This window comes from Onychomys torridus, chromosome 23 (genome assembly GCF_903995425.1).
Source record: "Onychomys torridus chromosome 23, mOncTor1.1, whole genome shotgun sequence".
Lineage (NCBI taxonomy): Eukaryota > Metazoa > Chordata > Mammalia > Rodentia > Cricetidae > Onychomys > Onychomys torridus.
The window spans coordinates 467829-487446 of record NC_050465.1 but is presented as its reverse complement, the minus strand read 5'-3'; the positions used below and the strand labels follow the sequence as shown (position 1 = coordinate 487446).

The following is a 19618-nucleotide window of genomic DNA, read 5'->3' as shown; positions in this document are numbered from 1 at the left end:
TCCCCCCAGTCTCTGAGGTGTTCAGTTATAAACCTAAGCCATAGTGATCCTCTGGCAGAGCAAGGTCACCAGGCTGGAATTCTTACGGGTCATAAAGGCAGATAAGAATTTTCCCCAGGCAGTGACCATCAGGCTTTCTTTTATAACCCAAATGAGTGCTAATGATTGGTTAGTCAAGAAGGGAATTTATGTGCTCAGTCGACAGTCCTAGAAGTGGTTAGGTAAGAAATTAGGGGTCAATTAGTAAGGCTGTAAGGAAGGAAGGTCTCACCCTAAATTTGCACAAGAGATAAAGCTATCCTGACCTAGGAAACAGCTGTTGTTTCATTTGGCCTTGGATGCTTGATAGGTATTTTAGATAAATATGCTGTTAGGAGTTCTTGGAAGCATGCATAACATTACAAGAAAAATCACTGTAGGAACCAGCTAATATATATATATATATATATATATATATTATATATATTATATATATTATATATATTATATATATATGCATATAAGCTATAATATTACCAAGACTTCTTAAGCCATGGCTTGACCTTTGGAGAAGCCCTTGACCTTTCCAAGTAGTAGCTTTTGTGATAGTAGCCGAATTCCATTACATTTTCCTGTGGCTTGCAGCATTGTATGGAACAGAAGAATGCAGGGGCCAGTTTATGTTTAGAAAATGTGGCTCTGATAAAATATCTGATAATGAGTCTACTAAAAATGGCTGACACAGGATGTCCAAGGAACCCCAAAATAAACAGCAATGAAATGTTATATAACTATTTTTGGCGGAGTGCCATTTTTGTGTGACTATAAATAGACATGGCTTTGAGGTCTAAGTATCTTCACCTTTGCAGGCCTGTCTATATATGTTTATTTATAGGCCTGTGTGGCCTGTGTGCCAGTCTGTATGAATCTGTGTCCAACTGTGGGTAGCCTGTGTGTGCTAGTATTTGCCTGGGTACCTGATGGCAGCTGCTTGTCCAGCAGCCTTCATCTTTTTTTTTTTTTTTAAGATTTTTAAAATATTATTATTATTGTTTAGCAATGGGAAAATGCAATTTACACCAGCAGCCATATGGGCAGGGGAACACACAGAGTTAATTAGCTACTTGTATAGGATGGACTACTTATTTAAAAAAATAAGAATCTCCAAAACAAAGGACAGTGGTAAACTTCACACTACCTTCCTTCAATGATCTCAGCATGCTATAATGCCAGGCAGTGGCCCCTGGGTGTGTGGTGGTGGGAACTAATTTATGGAAGAAAAAACCACAAACTACAGAAATTTTAAAGAATCCCTTTCCCCCATATACACACACTCAGATATATAGTAGGATTACGGAGTGGTCAATACAATTAATTGAAGAGAAAGGATAGGATTCCAGCAGCCTTCATCTTGAGTGGATAAAGTATACATTAACTAAGGCCTCCTGATTTTGCTTTCACCTCCCTGGCCTCCCATCACTCTCTTTTTTGCTTGGCATCAGAGCTTGGCCTCACACTCTTCTACCACAGACTCCTATTACCATGATGTTTGGCCAAAAAAGATAGAGCCAGGGACCACAGACTGAAAGCTTGGAAACCATGAGCTAGAACAAGTCTTTGTTCCTTTAAGTTCTCAGATATCTTTGTTGCATGATGGAAGACTAGCTGACACAGACAGGGCCTTGTCCAGAAGCAGCAGGAAAGGCAACAGATAAAAGAATGGATAATACCACTTGGACTGAAATCATGCCAGAAACAAAATTCTCCTTGACCATTCTTTGGCCAAGAAACAGACCACTTACCATTGTCCTTAAGAGTCATTTGCTAGAGAAACTGGTGGGACCTGGAAGCCCGTCCCTCCAGATTAGAGACTAGGATAGAAATGTGGATGCAGGATGCTTGGCAGAGCAGAACTGAGCCAAGAAAGAAAGAGGGTCTTTCTGGTGGACTTCAATTGTTGACAATTCTTTTATTTCTGTTGGTTTCTAGGAAGTGTTGAGATGGGTGTGAAGATTGATGGGAAAGTCTGTTGTTGGTGATGCTTTCCCCATTAGTAGATGCTTTCACCACCTGACACACCACCCAAACACCAGTGGATTGAAAGTCTCTGAATTCTGTGCCATAACTCAGGATGGTCTCAGCTAAGCAGTTCTTATGCTGCCATGCCTGAGATTACTCTTAAACTGTTCTCTTCTAATTGCTGGAGCTGTGTATTCTAAGTTGTACTTATATCCAAGTATTCCCTTTGGGCCTGCCCTCTCTCTGTGGTTCCTATAATTAAAAGGCTTGTCTTGGCTTCCTTACAATATAGTTGTGGGTTCCAAGAAGGTGAAAGCAGAGCTGCCAGGTCTTTGGGGCCCTGTGTTTGGACATTCCATGCATACAGCATTTAAGCTGGCTAACTAAATCACACATGCAGCTCAGAATGAAGGAGAGTGTGTAGATTCTACTTCATGAAGAGAGCAAGCATGATGATCTGATTATGGATCCTCCAAACTCATGAAAAGTTGAACACAGTAGTAGCTCATGGGTCTGTAATCCCAGTTTATACCTACAAGGAGATGGAGGAGGGGTTGAGACAGAAAGTCCCCAGAACTTCTGGGGGTCAGCTAGTGTGGTTTCCACAGCAGCAAACAGGATAGACCTTATCTCAAAAATAGTGAAAGATGAAGACCAACACTTAAGGTTTCCCTCTGACTCTTTTACATGTATGCTATTGCATACACATGCCTCCACTCACATGCACAGATATCACACACACACACACACACACACACACACACACACACACACACACACACGATTCTACCTCTTGATGGGAGAAATAGGCAAGTTGCAATGCACAGGGGCATGGCTCTCAGCGTAGAGAGAGATCTGTGGCCATCTTTGGAAATTACCTATTGCATGATTAAAACTGACCCCAAAACAAGGGAGTCACAAGTAGCTGTGTTTCAGCATATACATTAACTAGTCCTTAATTTTTAACCAAGTTTGAAAAGATGAACAATGAATGTTTCCTTTTAAAGGAAGAATGGATCATCTTAATATTCCAATCAACACCTGCCACTAATGTGGGCACAAAAGCCAGTGGTTCTGTCACTACAGGAAGTTTTTACTGGTTTAATACATCTTATTAATTTCTTTAAGATTTATTTTTATGTGTGTGTATATGTGTGCATCTGTGTGAGTATATGCCATCTATATGCAAGTATCTAGGGAGGCCAGAAGAAGGCGTCAAGTTTCCTGGAGCTGAAGCTTACAGGCAGTTGCGAGCTATCAGATGTAGATCATGGGAACTAAACACAGCTCTTCTGGGAGAGCAGCAAATGCTCTTAACTTCTGAAACATCTCTATAGCCCCTGAATCTGATTTTTTTTAAAAATTCATATCTACAACTGTTTTAGTAACTTGGAAATAAGGTCAACAAAGCCCCAAGAAAGACTTTCTTATGCTCACTCTTGCTAAATATGCAACCATAATAAATTCCCCTGGCCACCTGTTTAAATTAGATCTGTAAGTTAGCTTTTATAGGGGCTGTCATTTTTACTTGAGAAACTAAATGGAATAATAAAATCTTACAAATATTTCAAGTGGGAATGACTTAACCTCAGGAAGCATGGGCTACTTCATGAGAATCTTATTATTCCAGTAACAAAAGGGGAAAGAAATATAATAGGGACATAAACTGCTGTTTTCCGTATACCTACCATGGCAGGGCAGGATGTACATTATAATCCTAAGTATTGGGGATATTATCACTCTTTTGCAGACTATCCATCTGAGTTTCTGCAAGGCAAGTGCCTTACTAGGGATGGGTAGTTAGAAGGCCAGGATTCAGTTTGCATCTTCTCCTTTTCCTAGCTTATTTCCAATGTTTATTCACATATATTTTATATATACATTAAAATTATGCATTTTATTTAGCTTACTTTAAAAACATAATTGTATCCCAAATACTTTCCATACTTCACAGTCATGATCTTAGTAGCGGCATGGCATTTTAACACATTTTTGGAATGTTGGACCAAAATTTGTTTCATCATTATCCTGATGTGAACATTTAGGTTGCTTAGATTAGGGCTTAGAACTCTGAATTAGATCAAATTTGGTTTAGTAAAATTGCTGAAGGTGTTTGTAATGATTTTGTGGATCGCATGTCTTTTTCTCCCTTTGTAATTTTCCTTGAGCATGTTTTTATTAACATGATTAGACCTGTTTAGATCATTGGCAGCGATTAAATATGTGAAATTAGACACATACTTCTGTATCTCATCTTTTCACTCACAGCAACCAAGCACTTTTTGCATACTTCAAGAATGGTTCCTTGCCAAGAACAAACCTGTTTGCTCCTTTAAAGAGCACTTTCTGAATGATCATGATGGGCTAGCTTAGAAGTACCAGGATCTTGCTATGAGGGACCTATCGGCACATCCCTATGCTGGCCAGTAGATGGCTCTGTTTCATTCACCCTCCTCTGCAGGTTCCTCCTGAATGTGAATGCTTGGAAAACCTAAGAGTGGGAGTCAGCCCTTTTGTCCTACCCTACTGTCCCATACCTGACCCTCTTCCCTCCAGTCACCTACTTTCCTGATTCACTGCCTAGGAGAAGCTGGAACAAGTGATTTGGGTATAAATACACCCTCAGCTTCACAAAGTAAGAACTGGTGGTGACTGAAAGCATTCTCCCCTGAGCTGAAGCCGATGCCTCTTTTTCTTTAAATAGCACCATGCTCACAACTAGAGGCTGCATTCCTGAGTCATAACAATTAATTACATTCAGAGGTGAGAAGACGGGATTTAACGCTCTAATGCGATTTGAATTTAGACTGTTATCTCATCCTGCTGCTATTTAAAACAAAATCATTTTCCCCCTATGGAAGTATCTGCAACCAAGGATGGTTTCAAAGCTCATCTGAAGACATCCCTGGCAACTGGAGATTCCTGTTTTAGCTGCCTGAGGGGTTTCATGTGTATGTTTGGAATTGCTAGATTTTATTAAATGAAGTGAATCTCTCTCAATTTGGCAATGTGATTAAGGAGAAGTAGGAGATCAGAAGGATGTATTTTATCAGGAATTTTCTGGGTGTTAAGAGTATGCCAGGGAACTAGTTACTAGAAAAGGGAAAAAAAAAATTCTCATCTGAAAATGACAGGGACCAACCACATCAGCAAAGCTGGAAGATACCTTTGCACACAGGGCTTAGGCACCTACCTACACAGGGTGAGCAGGTGTTTTTTGTTTTGTTTTGTTTTTTGTTTTTTTTTAAAGACAGGTTCAGAGCAAGGATATGAAACTCCGGAAGTGATAGGGAGGTCCAAGTTAGCAGGAGAGCCATGTAAGACCAGCTTGTGGCAACACTGTGGTTTTGCCATTGGCCCAGTGGTACACCTGAGGTCCTGGATTTACCTGGGATGTAGATCATATAGTGACTTCAAGATCCAAAAGCCTGGAGCCTTAGGTCTGACAAGCTCTTCACATGGCCCTGTGCACCTTGGGAAATGGGTCATCTATCTAACTGAGGAGTAGACTCTGGAATACTTCATTCTGTGGAAAGTACTCTCCCCGTGCAGGATGAGGGACAAGACTAGTTCTTCCCTGTCCAAGAACCAATGTTGACTTCACAAGGGTAATTAGGCTGTGTGAGGTCTTATAATGCTTTCATACCAGCCCTGCTGATCTCTGGACCTTTCCTTGCAGTAGTTTGGGGCCATGTTCTGTAGATGTAACCGTCTTTTAAAATAAGAAACACAGAGCCAGTTTCAGAGTTAAAAACCAAGAGGTCAGAGCAATAGCTGAGAGCCTTACTCTTCACTGCTTCTGCTATCTTTCCGCAAGAGAGCTACTTCTGTGTGTCTTTTCTTCGTATGGACTTTCTGTTCTGCTTTCTCATTGGTTGTAAACCCAGCCACATGACCTCCTCGTCACTGCCTGTCTGGACAGACCTCCAGGTCTCTATGGTTGGTATTGAGATTAAAGGTGTGTGTCGCCATGCTGGCTGTGTCCTTGAACACACAGAGATCTGCCTAGCTCTGCCTCCCAAGTGCTGGGATTAAAGGCGTGCACCACCACCACCCAGCTTCTGCTCTGGTTTGCTCTGACCCCAAGGCAACTTTATTAACATACAAATAAAATCACATTTCAATACAAATAAAATATCACTATAATGTTCTCCCTTCTCCTCTATTTGTTCTGCTTTGGAAGCTCTACTGCATGCGTCTTGTTTCCACATTCTTCCTTAGTGCAGCAAGGCCCAGGTGCCCATCATAACTCTGTCAACCTCCCCAGAACCCCTATCTCAGATAGGTTTGCATCCCAAGGTGTATCCATGGCCAGGAACTCCCACCTCCACGCCATCTGAGTGCATTGTTCAAGCCCCTCTTTGGCCTCGTGACCTGGATAGGTGACCCAAACTTCACATGACTCGTTAGTTCCACTGATGCTCCGGGAGTAGTCACACTCATCTTGCAGAAGTGCCCAGAGGATGGGGAGAGCAGGAATTGTATGGGGTGCTTTGTGAAGAGTAGGGCTGGATTGGGGAACCTCCAGACTTGGGAGGCCACTATAGTGGCTGCCTGGGTACTGAGAGGTCCTTTGGCACCTGGCAGATCTGGGGATGCTTGTTGGTGAGCTAGAATGTGACTTATCTCTTAAGGCTCCCAGGTCCTTTATTCAGCAGAGCCCCACACCATACTAATGCATCTTGTCTTCAAGTCTTTCTGAAGGCATTTCCAAAGGCCCCATTGAGGACACTCTCCTCTGCTTTTTTCCATACACCAACCCTTTTGCTTTTCTTCCCAACACTTCCAGTGGGTCTTTCCTCCATTACCACCGTCTACCTCAGGTAATGTAAGCTCAGGAGAAGGATATGCTTTTGTCTTCTGAGCACCACCATATCTCAGGAACTTAGAGAAGCAGGTGGAACATAACAGGCACTTAGTTAACAAGGGACAGAAGTGTATCCCAGCATCATGCCATGTGTCCCAAATGATTTCGAGACTCCCACTGAATGGAACCCGGTGGGCCATCACTCTCTTGTCACCAGGCCCCTTTTCCCCAGCCACTTTGTGCCTTCTCCCAGATCCCAAGCTGGGTTCTTGACCAGCTTCTTGCCTCTGTGCTGGTCCCTCTCCATTGTTTGCGGGCGGCAGGGGTCTGCAGGGTGCAGACCCCACAGCCCAGGGCCCCGGTTCCACGCCCGCCCGGGCATGCTCAGAGCGCGCAGGTCCGGGTGGTGGCGGGGGGGAGGAGGGAGCGGCCACGGCGCTGGGCCCCGGGCGGAGCTGCGCAATCGTCGGAGCTGCGCACCGACTGGCGGCGGACTGGCGGCGGGAGCTGAGCCCACAAGTTGCAGGCAGCGGAGCGCCACCTTGTCCTGTTCGCAGCCCCTGCGCCCACCGGCTGCGGCCGGCGCCAGGACGTTCAGCCCTCCGACGCTGACCCCAGATGTAACAGCGGGACCGCGGCCCCTTCTCCTTCCCAGCACGATCCACAGAGTCTCGCCTGCTTCTCCGCTGCCCAAAACCTAAGGCTGGAAGATGTGGCAGCCGGCTACTGAGCGTCTGCAGGTAAGGGGCACTGGAGAGGCTTGGGACCAGCCTGGAGGAGGAGGTGTTAGGCTTACATATCCACAGTGATGCTTTGGCCCATTTCCAGAGATTTAAACCCCTACCTCCCCGCCCCCAAACCCCCAATCCTGTAAGATGCATCCACGGGACTGGATGCTATGGGATCAACCAGAGCCCTGAACCCACCCAGGGTCAGGGGATGGTGAAACTGATCAAGAGGCTGCCTCCAGCCTTACAACTTTTGGCTTGGAGGTGTTGGTGCGTGTGGTGATATAAATAGCATTAGACTTTCTGAACAACATTTAAAATTGCATCCCACTGACACAATTTACTGGTCTGGGGTTAGGATCTCTCTCTCTCTCTCTCTCTCTCTCTCTCTCTCTCTCTCTCTCTCTCTCTCCCTCCCTCCCTCCCTCTCTCCCTCCCTCTCTCTCTCTCCTCTAGGAAAAGACCGAACAAATGAATTGTGAAAGCATGCATTTGCGAATATAGTTTGGAAATGTCAAGCTTGGTTTGGCTTGGTCGTGGTATGAGACTTATTTTCTTTTCCCCTCATTGATTGGCACTCTCCTCCCTCATGTCCCTTGAATCCAGTCTCCTATAGATATTTGAAAGACAAAAGTTAATTTCTACCAGGAATGATGATGTCCCAGGTCATCCTACCAAAAGTTTTTCATTGCTGTCCCCTGAAATGTCACAAGGTCTTTGATTGAAGTTCTGAAGCTAGGGAGCTGGAAGAGGGGAGGTAACACAGGAAAGAAGGGAGTTTTCCCAGATCTGACTCATCCAGTGACACTTTGGTCCTTGGGATGGCCCTGGCTGGAAGGTTTGATGACTACCATTTGCTCACAGATGCTCTCCAGGGGAACAGCAGCAGCTAGTCTCTAAATCCTACAGCTAGACTTTTGGCAGACTCAGGGCCACACTGTTGCGTAGTAAACTTTGAAGAAGCGTTTAAGCAGTAAAAGTACAGCACAGTTGGAGGTTGAATATCGCCAGGAGACTTACGTTGGAGAGGCCAAGAAACTGGCTGACTTGGGACGTTTCTCAAACAACATCTCAAGCTCCAAACACAGACCATAAGATGCTCAGCAAAGCCAACTAAGCCTCCCAGCCCTTATATTATACCCAGCCTGAGCCTGCAGGGGGCATTGCATTTTGCAGAACCAGATTGCCCTCACCCCACAAAAAACCCTTTCCAATGTTCCTCAGGACTGCAACTTGGAGAGAGCATGTTCTCACTTATAGAGCCCTAGATTCCAGGCCAATTCTTTCAGGTCTCAAACAGATTAAATCAAAACCCTTGGCTAACTTTGGAGATGAAGAGGTGGTGCCCAGTCTCCTGACCCCCTTTCTAGTTTATTAAGAGAACAACAGAGTGCCCTTGGGGCAACTGGCACAAGGTAATCTAAGTATATTTTCTAAGTGGTATCAGATGTCAGTGGTGCATTCAAATTCTTCCTCTGGTTCAAGGCCTGAATTCAGTTCCAGAGAATCAGGATGAGTGAGTGGAGGTGGTGGTTGCCATCCAAATGCTGAGAACAGGTCTTGGAAATCCTTTCAGAGATGTGGTCACAGGCCCTCAAGGTGCTGTGTATTGCTTGGCACTCTGTGCCTCAGAACAGTTTGTAGGTTTTTATGTTTTGAAGTTATTCTTACTGGCCTATTTCATTCCTCTCAGCTCTGCAGCAAATGACCCTTAGCTTGCAAGTGGTCTACCTTTAATCCCCTTTAGCTATTTGACTGACATGTTTCCTTGTACTTATGGGAAACATGTACATGCATTTTTTGTGTGAGCATTTTGTAGCTTGGGTATGCTATGAATCTGCTTTATTTTAAGGTGTCATATTGAAAGAGCCTGGATTTTAGGTTTCTGTACAACTGCCAGTCACTGTTGGAGGGATTTACCTATAGCCAGTACCACTACACGGCTCCAAATTTAAAAATCTTATCTCAAATCTGGAGATCTGTAAAAGTGAGCCAAATGGGGAGCATGTGCTTCATGCGCATGGCTTCTTCCCAAATTGCCCCTAGATTCTTCCTAAAGACATACAGTTTCTAGGTTTTTGGTTTTTCCATCTTTTAGAGGGAGTTCTGGAGGCTGAGTTGGTGAGACAACTGCTTCTAATAAGTTACTGATGCTGCTCGCCTGGGTCTCTCTGTCAAGTGGTTACCTCTATCATGTCTCTGCTGTCTCAGATGATTTTCAGCCTCCTTTAGTCCTCAAGATACAATCACATAGACATAATGGTTTCTGATGTTTCCATGCCCAGATACTAAAGGCATGGATGTGGCAGTGGGGATGGTATTGGGTGGGGAAATTGCCCGCAAGCACGCTTTTCAGCAGATCTTAAGCCCTACTTTCTGCTTTCAGATATCTTCAGTCCTACAGACTCACTTATTTTTTCCCTCACTGATTTTCAATACAAACATTTTGAGAGGATCCAGAGCACAGGAAATACTTCAAGGAAGCATTCCATGAACTTCCCAACAGAACCAGGCCATCCATCAGTTGTATAAACACCTAGACACAGAAGAGGTCCAGGAGCAAAGAACAGTGTCCTTTCTTAATTGATTTTTATCAGTTCCCATTGGAAAGCTCAGAGGATCTGGGAATGTGGCCCAACTTTCCGGAGCCCAGACATTCACCCTCTGACTGACCGTCTTTTCAGTGAATACAGTGAGGGATCAGGAGCTTGGAGAATCTTCCATCAGACTGAATTATTATTGTTATCATTATCTACTTTCTAACAACAACAACAACAAAAATGCTGCTTCTCTTTTCTGATTTGAAATTTAGTTCTTTGACCCAAATCCAGTCCAGACGAATGGACCTGTTGCCCTGGGCAGGGCTGAGCTGGGTAATTTCTCATTCAGTCACAAGAACTGTGGCCACTTCATCTGCTCCCTTGAATGTTAAACTGCTGTGTTACACTCAAGTTCTTTCCTGGGTGCTTCTGCCATTGAACATATAATAGGATCAAAAGGGAGATGAAGACTTAAATCATCATCCCAATTTTTTAAAAATGTAAATATGAATTCTTCCTTTTTTATGTTTTGCTATGCAAAGTTGACTTTTTTTTTTTTCTTGTTGAGACTCACAAGAGTTACAGATTTTTAAAGAGGTTGTTTGAGGCAGGATCTTTTCAGACAAGTGGAGGGGGCTTTCAGTAGAAAAGGCTAAGTCTTTTTTTTTTTTTTTTTTCAACTAGAGATATTACTTCAGCTTTGATACTCCAAAAATCTGCTTTGATTTTCCAATGGACTTAATGATTGCTTCCAATGGTCTTTAGAAAGACCAAACCTAACCAGGTAAGGGTGTTAGTTAAGTGTTATAATTGACACATAAGCCCCCAGAGGAGAAGGATCGTGATTGAAAGACTGTCAAAACAAAGGAGGCCAACACATCCTTTGGGGTGGGGACATTACGAAAATAGAGTGGAACTCCATCTTAACAATGCCTAGCAGATAAGTTCTAGCAAATTCTACGACTGTGTATAAAGTACCTTCTCATAAGATACTCCGTTAAGGTTCCAGTTGAGTCATTTCTGGGAGATCACACCTTTTCCATTTTTATCCCTACCTCTGGGTTTTGTTTTCTCAAGACTGGGACCCCTCTTAGTCTCTTCACCCTCATTCAGTCAGCGCCTGTGCCTTGGACAAAATGAGGAAGTGTAGAAAGAAAACCAAGGTTACTCAGAAAACCATCCTCGCCTGGCCTTACTTTTGGTTTCCTGTTAACTTCTGGCTGATAAAGAGGTTGACCTTTTCTACTTCCCCTTCCCAGGGTGATCTATGCGTCCTACTTCAGGTCCTCCTTGTTAGGCCGCTTCTCTGGAGCTGTGGGTTATAGTCTGGCTATCCCTTGCTTCACATGGAAGTGGATGAGATCTCCATGAATAAACTGGTGGTGGGGCAATGGAGGGTAGGGTATGGGGAATCAGAACATAAGGAAACGGGGTGGTCAAGCTGGAACAGGGAGTGGGAGAGCAATGAAAGAGATGTCATGATAGAGGGAGACATCTCAGGGATGGGGAGAAAGCAGGTGCTAGGGACGTTCCCAGGAATCTACAAAGATGACCCCAGTTTAGACTACTAGCAATAGTGGAGACAGTGCCTGAACTGGCTTACCCCAGTAATCAGATCAGTGAATGCCCTAACTGTCATCATAGAGCCTTTCTCCAGTAACTGATGGAAGCAGATGCAGAGATCCACAGCCAAACACCAGGCCGAGCTCCAGGAGTCCAGTTGAAGAGAGGGAAGAGGGATTCTATGAGCAAGAGGCACTGAGATCATGATGGGGAGACCTACAAAGACAACCAAACCAAGCTAGTGGGAACTCATGAGATTTAGACCAATACCTGTGGAGCCTCCATGGGGCTGGACTAGGCCCTCTGCACAACTGAGACAGTTGTGTAGCTTGATCTGCTTAAGGGGCCCCCTGGCAGTAGGATCAGGATCCATCCCTGGTGCATGAGCAGGCTTTTTGGAGCCTACTACCTACAGTGGGACACTTGCACAGCCATGAGGCAGGGGGAGGGACTTGGACCTGCCTCTACTGAATGTACCAGGCTCTGCTGACTCCCTATGGGAGGACTTGCCTTCTTGCAGGAGGGAATGGGAGGTGGGTTGGTGGGTGGGGGGAGGCTAGAGGGGCAAGAGGAGGGAAGAGGGGGACCTGTGATTGGTATATAAAATGAAAGAAATTGTTAATAATAGTAATAATAATAATAATAATAATAATAATAATAATAAGGTTGACCTTTGCTGGTGCTGTGACAGTATAGGTGACAGAGTGTCGTTAAAGGGGGATTTCTCTTGGTTCATAGTTTGAGGGAATACAGCCTACTGTATTGGAGAAGACATGTTGGCACAGCTGGCTCCATGTAGGGGCACATGCTGCTAGGATTCTTCACTTTTCATATCTCAGAGAGACAGTAAGCAGCAGAGAGAGGATGAGAGGTGGGGCCCCGGCTCCCTACTCAATGACCTGCTTCCTCTAGCTAGGCCCCACTTCTCACAATGGATCCACTAGCTGGGGACCAAGCAGCCAAGCACATAAACCTATGAGGGGCGTTTCCCATCTAAACCATGACCAAAGTTTTCCATTAAAATGTTTCTTGAGGGTTTTGGCGGTGTGTGTGTGTGTGTGTGTGTGTGTGTGTGTGTGTGTGTGTGTGTGTGTTTGTGGTGATATTGTGTCCCCCAATATATCGTGCACCCTAATAAACTTATCTGGGGTCAGAGAACAGAACAGCCACTAAATAGACATAGAGGTCAGAAAATGGTGACACACACACCTTTAATCTTAGCATTCTGGAGGCAGAGATCCATCCAGATCTCTGTGAGTTCAAAGCCACACTGGAAACAACCACCAGGCATGGTGACACACACCTTTAATCCCAGGATATGATGACAGGAAGCAGAAAAGTGTATAAGGCATGAGGACCAGGAACTAGAATCTTTTAAAGCTTTTAGGCAGTTCAGCTGAGATCCATTCAGATGAAGATTCAGAGGCTTCCAGTCTGAGGAAACAAGGTCAGCTGAGAACTTGGTAAAGTAAGGTTGGATGTGGTTTGTTCTGTTTCTCTGATCTTTCCCCATTCACCCTAATACCTGGCTCTGGGTTTGTTTTTATTAATAAGGTCTTTTAAGATTTGTGTTATAGGGAAGAGTATATTGTTCCCCAGAACTGCCTTTCATTTGTCCTGCTGCGTCGTGCCTGGTGTATCTTTTCCTGACACTGTGTGGGTTGTTCCAGATTGACGTCTCCATTGTAAGGGCAGTTTTGCTTGTCCCCTGAGAAGCGATAGTGATGGACCAGCTATCACAGCAGCTGGAGACCACTAGACCTGGCTCAGCAGGCAGACTGAGAACTTGGGCAGTTGGACACTTTGCCAGGCAGAATCAAACTGATAGCAGGAACAACAGACCAGGGTGAGGAGGTGATAGCAGCTGACTTGTCCAGCATGTATTCTCTCTGGGTGGCACTACATTGAGTTTTATACAAATTATCCAGATCATTTATTTCCCATGGCTGGTTTTATTCCCATATTATAGATGAAGAGATGGGAGGCCAGAGAGTTGAAATGATTTGGCCAGGATCAGGTATCAAGAAATGGACCAAGCTAGAGTTTGACCTGGGAGGTTTGATGCAAGCCTCACTTCCTACCCAGTTCACTAATTTGTGGGAGTGTGAGACAAGGAAGGGTGTGATGGACATGTTGGTGCTGATACTGCAAATACATAAGATGAGAACGATGGTTGCCTTTTGCTCAGAGAGCTCTTTACCCCCTTCTCTGGTACAAGGGATTGAATTTAGGGCCACACACACACACACACACACACACACACACACACACACACACACATTAGCTAAAAGTTCTACTGCTAAGCTGCATCATCAGCCCTTATTCACTCATTCATTCTTCATTCATTTGTTCATTTGTTAGTTCGTTTGTTCGTTCATTCAGTGTGAGACTTATGTATCCCAGGCTGATATCAAACTTACTGTAGCCTTGAACTCCTGGTCTTCCTGCTGTACTTTGTCAGTTCTAGGATTGCAGGCTTATGCCACTGCATCCATTTTATGTGGTGCTGGGGGTCAAGCCCGGGGGGGGGGGGGGCGTGTGCCTTAGTGCATGCTACACAAATACTTTACCAACTGGGCTACATCCACAGCCACTACTTATATTTTTTATTTTGGGCCATGGTCTCATCAAGTAGTCTAGGCTGACTCTGAACAGACTCTAGCCCAGGCTAGCCTGAGGTTTGTAAGTCTCCTGCTTCTGCCTGATACCTGTGGTATCAGTCTGTGCTTCCATCCCAGGCTGGCTTTCACATTTCTTATTGCAGCTATGTGGTTGGCCATGTTAACCCAGGGCTCTTTAAGGTTTGATGATTTAGGTATTTGAGAGAAATAAGCTACTTGGTCACATGATGATTGGAATTCCCAAGTGTTCTTTGAGATGCTTTCCCAATGGAGCTCATGGTATTTATCTGAACTGGAGGCTTTATGTCAAACTCAGTTACCTGGATAGTCTGCCTAAGTTCAGGTAAGACTTGTGGAGGAAGAGAGGCTGGAAAGATCCAGAACTTGTGCTTCAAAGAGCAAATCCCTCCCCCTCAGAGGCCCTACCCTCCCATCAAGTTCACCCTAAAGTTTGCACTTTTTGCATCTCTTATAGCAAAGCACAAAGCACTATGCTTTCTCCTCCATGAAGGGAACTTAGAGTGGCCGGTCATTAATCAGACATGAGTTCCCCTCTCTTAGACATTCACTGTTTTATATCATTGACTTCCTTCAAGCCAATCAGCAAAATCCCCACTAAATGATTTGCGAAACACTGGCATTGGACGGTTCCCAGCCCTCCAGCTCCTCATTGCTCAATGGCTGTTTCTTATTGACTGTTCCGGTTTATCTTCCAGCATTGGGCAACCTCTGTATTTTGTTTGATGTTCTAGATTATTTCTCCCCTCCCTTCCCTGCACACTGACTTCATTCTTCCCTGTACCTTAGCCCTGGAGGAGACACTAGTGGAGTCAGCCTGCAGCCCTGAAGCCACTAGAAATTGCGCTGTCTTTTGCAGGACTGCTCTGTGACTTCCTGAATAGCAGTGGGCCACCTTATGGAAAGTAGTTCAGAGGTGCTCAATGGCTACAGTGTGCCTCTGGATCCCCAGAGGGCTCAGATCTAAACAGAGGCTCTGTAGAAGGAGACAGGAAAAAATAGTTGAGGTGTTTGTTCACAGCCTTCCTCACAGTCCAATGTAATTAGCTTACCATCACCTTACATTAACTAAAAACCAAGTTCTGATCCCAGTTTAGCAGCAAATTAGTGATACACCACCGTAGTGTGTTGACCAGATCTGACCTCTGGGTGGGCCTGAGGACTGAGAAGGGAAGATGTCATAGAAGAGGGACAGAGTTACTTCATACGTGTGGCACTTTTCAGTACCTCCAGTGTCTCAGCAAGGTCTCCTTTTCCATGGTTGATGGCCCAGACACCTTCTGTAACCTTCTGTTTGCTCTGTGATCTCACCTTGATAAAGGGCCTTCTGGTAATAATGTTATTGATCAGACTGTCCCAGAAATCAGGCATCATTTGGCTAAGAAGTAACCAAAGAAGTGAACCTGTCTCTTCATGAACATATTTGATTAAGTAGTTTATCAACAGGGCTATAGTTTAGACTTTGTATGTTTTTGTACTTATGTGTGCTTATTCATGTGTGTCTAGGTATATGTGTGTGCACTTGAACATGGAGGCCACAGGACAATCCTGGGAGCTGTTCCTCAAGAACCATCACCTTGAGTTCTTCTTTGAGACAGAGTCTCTCACTGAGTCTGTAAAGCTGGCTGACCAGTGAGCTACATGGCTCCTCCTGTCTCTACTTTCCCGGTATTGTGATTAAAAGCACATGCCATTTTGAAGGGCAGACTTGGATCCTGCTTCAGTGGCAGGAGTTTTCGTGCCTGAACTGTTTCTCCATCGCTGTTGTTTAGTTCTATAACTTCTCTAGTTTTGCATCCTCCATCTATGTCACAGAAGTAGCCTCTTTGCCAAGGTACCCCCATTGGACAGAAACATGTTTCTTGAGACTGATAATGTTAGATAGTACTGTCACTGTGTCCGTGTCTGAAGTTTTGTCCTCTCTCCCATTTGTCATTATTGCACATCTTTTAGATCCCCAAGCCTCCTGCAGGGTGAAGGTGAGTAGAGGGAGCTTCTAGAAAGGAAGGATATCATTGTATACTTTGGAGGACTCTTTTTCTTTTTCTTTTTCTTTTTTTTTTAAATTTCCAAGTTGGACTTAGTATTATTTTGTCCCCTGGTGTGTGTTGCAGCTTTCACTGTTTCTGATGGTTCTGGCTTTGTAAGCCAGAGGCTGTGTAGAGGGTGTAAACTTCTTGGTGGTTGAGTCTCCCTTGGGAAAGCTCTTTTAATCTTGTCTAATGAGAAAGTGTGAGCCATTGCACAGTGTTATACTCACAGTTGGGAGTTGAGAACATGGGTCCAGTGTTCAGCTCTGCCCCTCGCTCATACACTTCTGAGAGTAAGGGTGGGGCTGGGAGTTGGATTGTGTCTTGGGAGGGGGTGAGCTGTCACACCCTCTGTGGCCTTGACCACTGGGCTCTCTGTTTTGAAGAGACCTAGCTGGGAGTGTTGTGGAGATAAGCCTTTGTTGAGATATTGCTATATCCTTGGTTTCTGCCATGTCACAAACATCTCCAGGGATATCATATAAGAGATGATTCTTAGAAAGTCCTGTGTAAATTGGGGTTGGGAGCCATGTATCCAGGGGAAATTTTTAGCTCTTACGGAATTCTAAAAGTTTCCAAGTCCACACTTGTTCTCAGTTATCTGTAGTCACTCTTAGGTAGTGACAGCGGGAAGAATAAAGCTTTTAGGCACTCTCAGGATTATTGGTGCCCCAAAGAGAAGTAAGTAAATGGCACTGTGGTCAGGAGCTATGGGCCATGTTTTCTTATATCCTAGTGATGCTCACTCATGAGCTGTCATTTGCCAGGGGATTTATTAGTGACTTTTACATTTCCTGCCAGTTTCAATTAATGTAGGGAGACAACAAAAATATTATATCCACTTGTTGCAGGCTTATATTCATAGACAATGGTTATTATTAATAATGATAGTGGTAACAGCAGCCAGTTATTTATTTATTTATTTATTTGTTTGTTTGTTTGTTTGTTTATTTATCTATCTATCTATCTATCTATCTATTTATTTATTTTACATAACACTAAGCATGTCAGTTCCTTGTGTTGCTGTAATTAAAATGTCATGAACAGAAGCAACTTACAGAAGAAAGAATTTATTTTGGCTTATGGTGCCAGACCCCCCCCCCCCCACACACACACACTAAGGGAGAGAGAGAGAGAGAGAGAGAGAGAGAGAGAGAGAGAGAGAGAGAGAACATAATGGTTGGGGAGACATGGCAACAGATTACTAGAGCAGGAAGCTGAGAGATCACATTTTCAACTGCAAACAGGAAGCAGAAAGTGAACTGGAAATGGGGGTAGGCTATACATTCCTAGTGGCCTTTACTTCACCAAACGGGGTACACCTTCCCAGACAGCACCACCATCTGGGCACCAAATATTCAAATATCTGAGCTTCTGGGGGATATTCTCATTCAAACCCAAACCCTAACTTTCCAGAGCTTCCTTATCCCCCCCGGCACTCCTTGGAGGAAGAGTTGGGAGTATGTTTCTGGCTTTCTGGTGTCAAGGCCTGCAACCTATGTTTCGTGCTTCTGTGTCATGTAGAAAGTATTTTGCTATGTATGGAAAGTATGTTGAACCCCTGAGAAAATACCAAGAGACAGAGGATTTTCCTCCTTTAATGGTGATAGAATGGATGGCCACTGATGATGGTTAGTTCATTAGTTATTCTCAGTCCTGCAGTATTACCCTCTGTTAACACAGCCATGATCTGGCCGGGAAAGATTGTCTGGACACACCCATCTCATCACACATGGTCTAAGGCTTTTCAGAGATCAAGTTGGAGCCTCTATAATGTAGAAGAAAATCTCCTCCAGGTGGCTTACCCTTAGGAATAATGAAGTTTCTTGAGGGAATAACCTTTCTCCCTTTTCTGTCTTCTTCCTGTCCTGAGCATAAATGAGATGTCCAAATTTCCCTTTATAGAAGGACATCAGTCTCGTTAGATCCGAGAGCTACCCTACTCTAGGATGGTGTCCTATTAACTAATTACAGGCAAGATCTCCCAGTATCCAAACAAAGTCACTTTCTGCGATCCTGGTTTCAGCGTGGGATTACTCTTCCCCTGCGTTCCCTGTGTTTCCCTTTCCTCAATCCACAACACTCACTAAGATACTTACTCTCAACATCTCCTCTCCACTAATGTAGCTCTTCTTCCTTGGCCAACCATTAAAACAAATAAGAGCAAAACATGTTTCAAAGTAGAAGTACAAATAGATGTGGGCTACATCTGCTGCATGGTATGGCTACTATTTTATACTTGATTGGATTTACAATTGTGTAAAAATATCAGGCAATTTAAAGGTATGTTTAGAAGTTAATAATCTACTCATGAAGGAAGTCCTTTGTGGTTTCTGTGTTCTGGCTTAGTGGTTGTCTCCTGGCTTACTTTTCCCAGGCATATGTAAGTTTTTCAAGTGCATTTTATCCCAGTCCCTCCTTTTGGGGGGAGTGGTTTACTTTTTTGGTCAGAACATATAGGTTCCAATTCACTCCCTTTAGTACCTATACAGAATTCTGTGGTGGGGCTGTAATTTGCCTAGTCATTCCTTTGTGAGGGAGTGCTTAGGGTATGTCCACATTCTTTTGTGCTTTTATGTAAATCACTGTTTTAAGAATTTTTCCATATTGGGCTGGGGAGGTAGTTTGGGTGGAAGGCTTGGCTAGCAGAGATGGAATGCCGTGTCCATTCTCCAGTACTGTGAGGGCCATTGTAAAGTTGTATAAATGGAAACGTTACTGCAATCAAGATGATGGCCATTGCATCACATCCAAAATCTTTGAGTTAGAGAGGGATTTTACAGAGCAATGACAAAAACACAATCAAAAGCAAATTGGACTATATCCAACTTTTAAAAACTCATGCTTTTTACAAGAGATTGATGAGAGAATAGAAAAGATAAGAGATAAAACATTTGCATGTCATGTGTACAATAAAGGACTTGTAATCTGGATATATAAGAAAATAAATTGTCAGAACTTAATAATAGGATAAATAACTCCATTAAAATAGGCATATTGCTTGCACAAAAAGTCATATGGTTTGCAGAAAAACACATGAAAAGATGTTCAATAACATTAATCATTGGGAAAATGAAAATTAAAGCCACAGGAAGTATCACTATATAACACTGGGAATGCTAAAATTATGAAGGCTTTACCAGGGCCAGAGATATGGCTCAGTAGGTAAAGGTGGATTCTTCCAAGCCTGACAACTTGAGTTACATCTCCAGAACCCACATGGTAGAAGGAGAAGACAGACACCTGCAAGTTATCTTCTGTCTTCCACATGTATCTTGTGGTATGTACTCTCTCCCTGTCCCACAAAGTAAGT

The 19618-nt window shown here is 43.9% G+C and overlaps 1 protein-coding gene across 1 annotated transcript in view; it reads left to right on the top strand.

Annotated features, from left to right (window-relative positions):
* Positions 1 to 7231: 7231 nt before the first annotated feature.
* Pid1 (phosphotyrosine interaction domain containing 1) overlaps positions 7232 to 19618 on the top strand; it is a 246978-nt gene continuing 234591 nt past the window's right edge. The window contains exon 1 of the mRNA XM_036173235.1: positions 7232 to 7545. Within this exon, the coding sequence (XP_036029128.1) occupies positions 7516 to 7545 (30 nt within the window). The 5' untranslated portion in view covers positions 7232 to 7515. The remainder of the gene's footprint in view (positions 7546 to 19618) is intronic.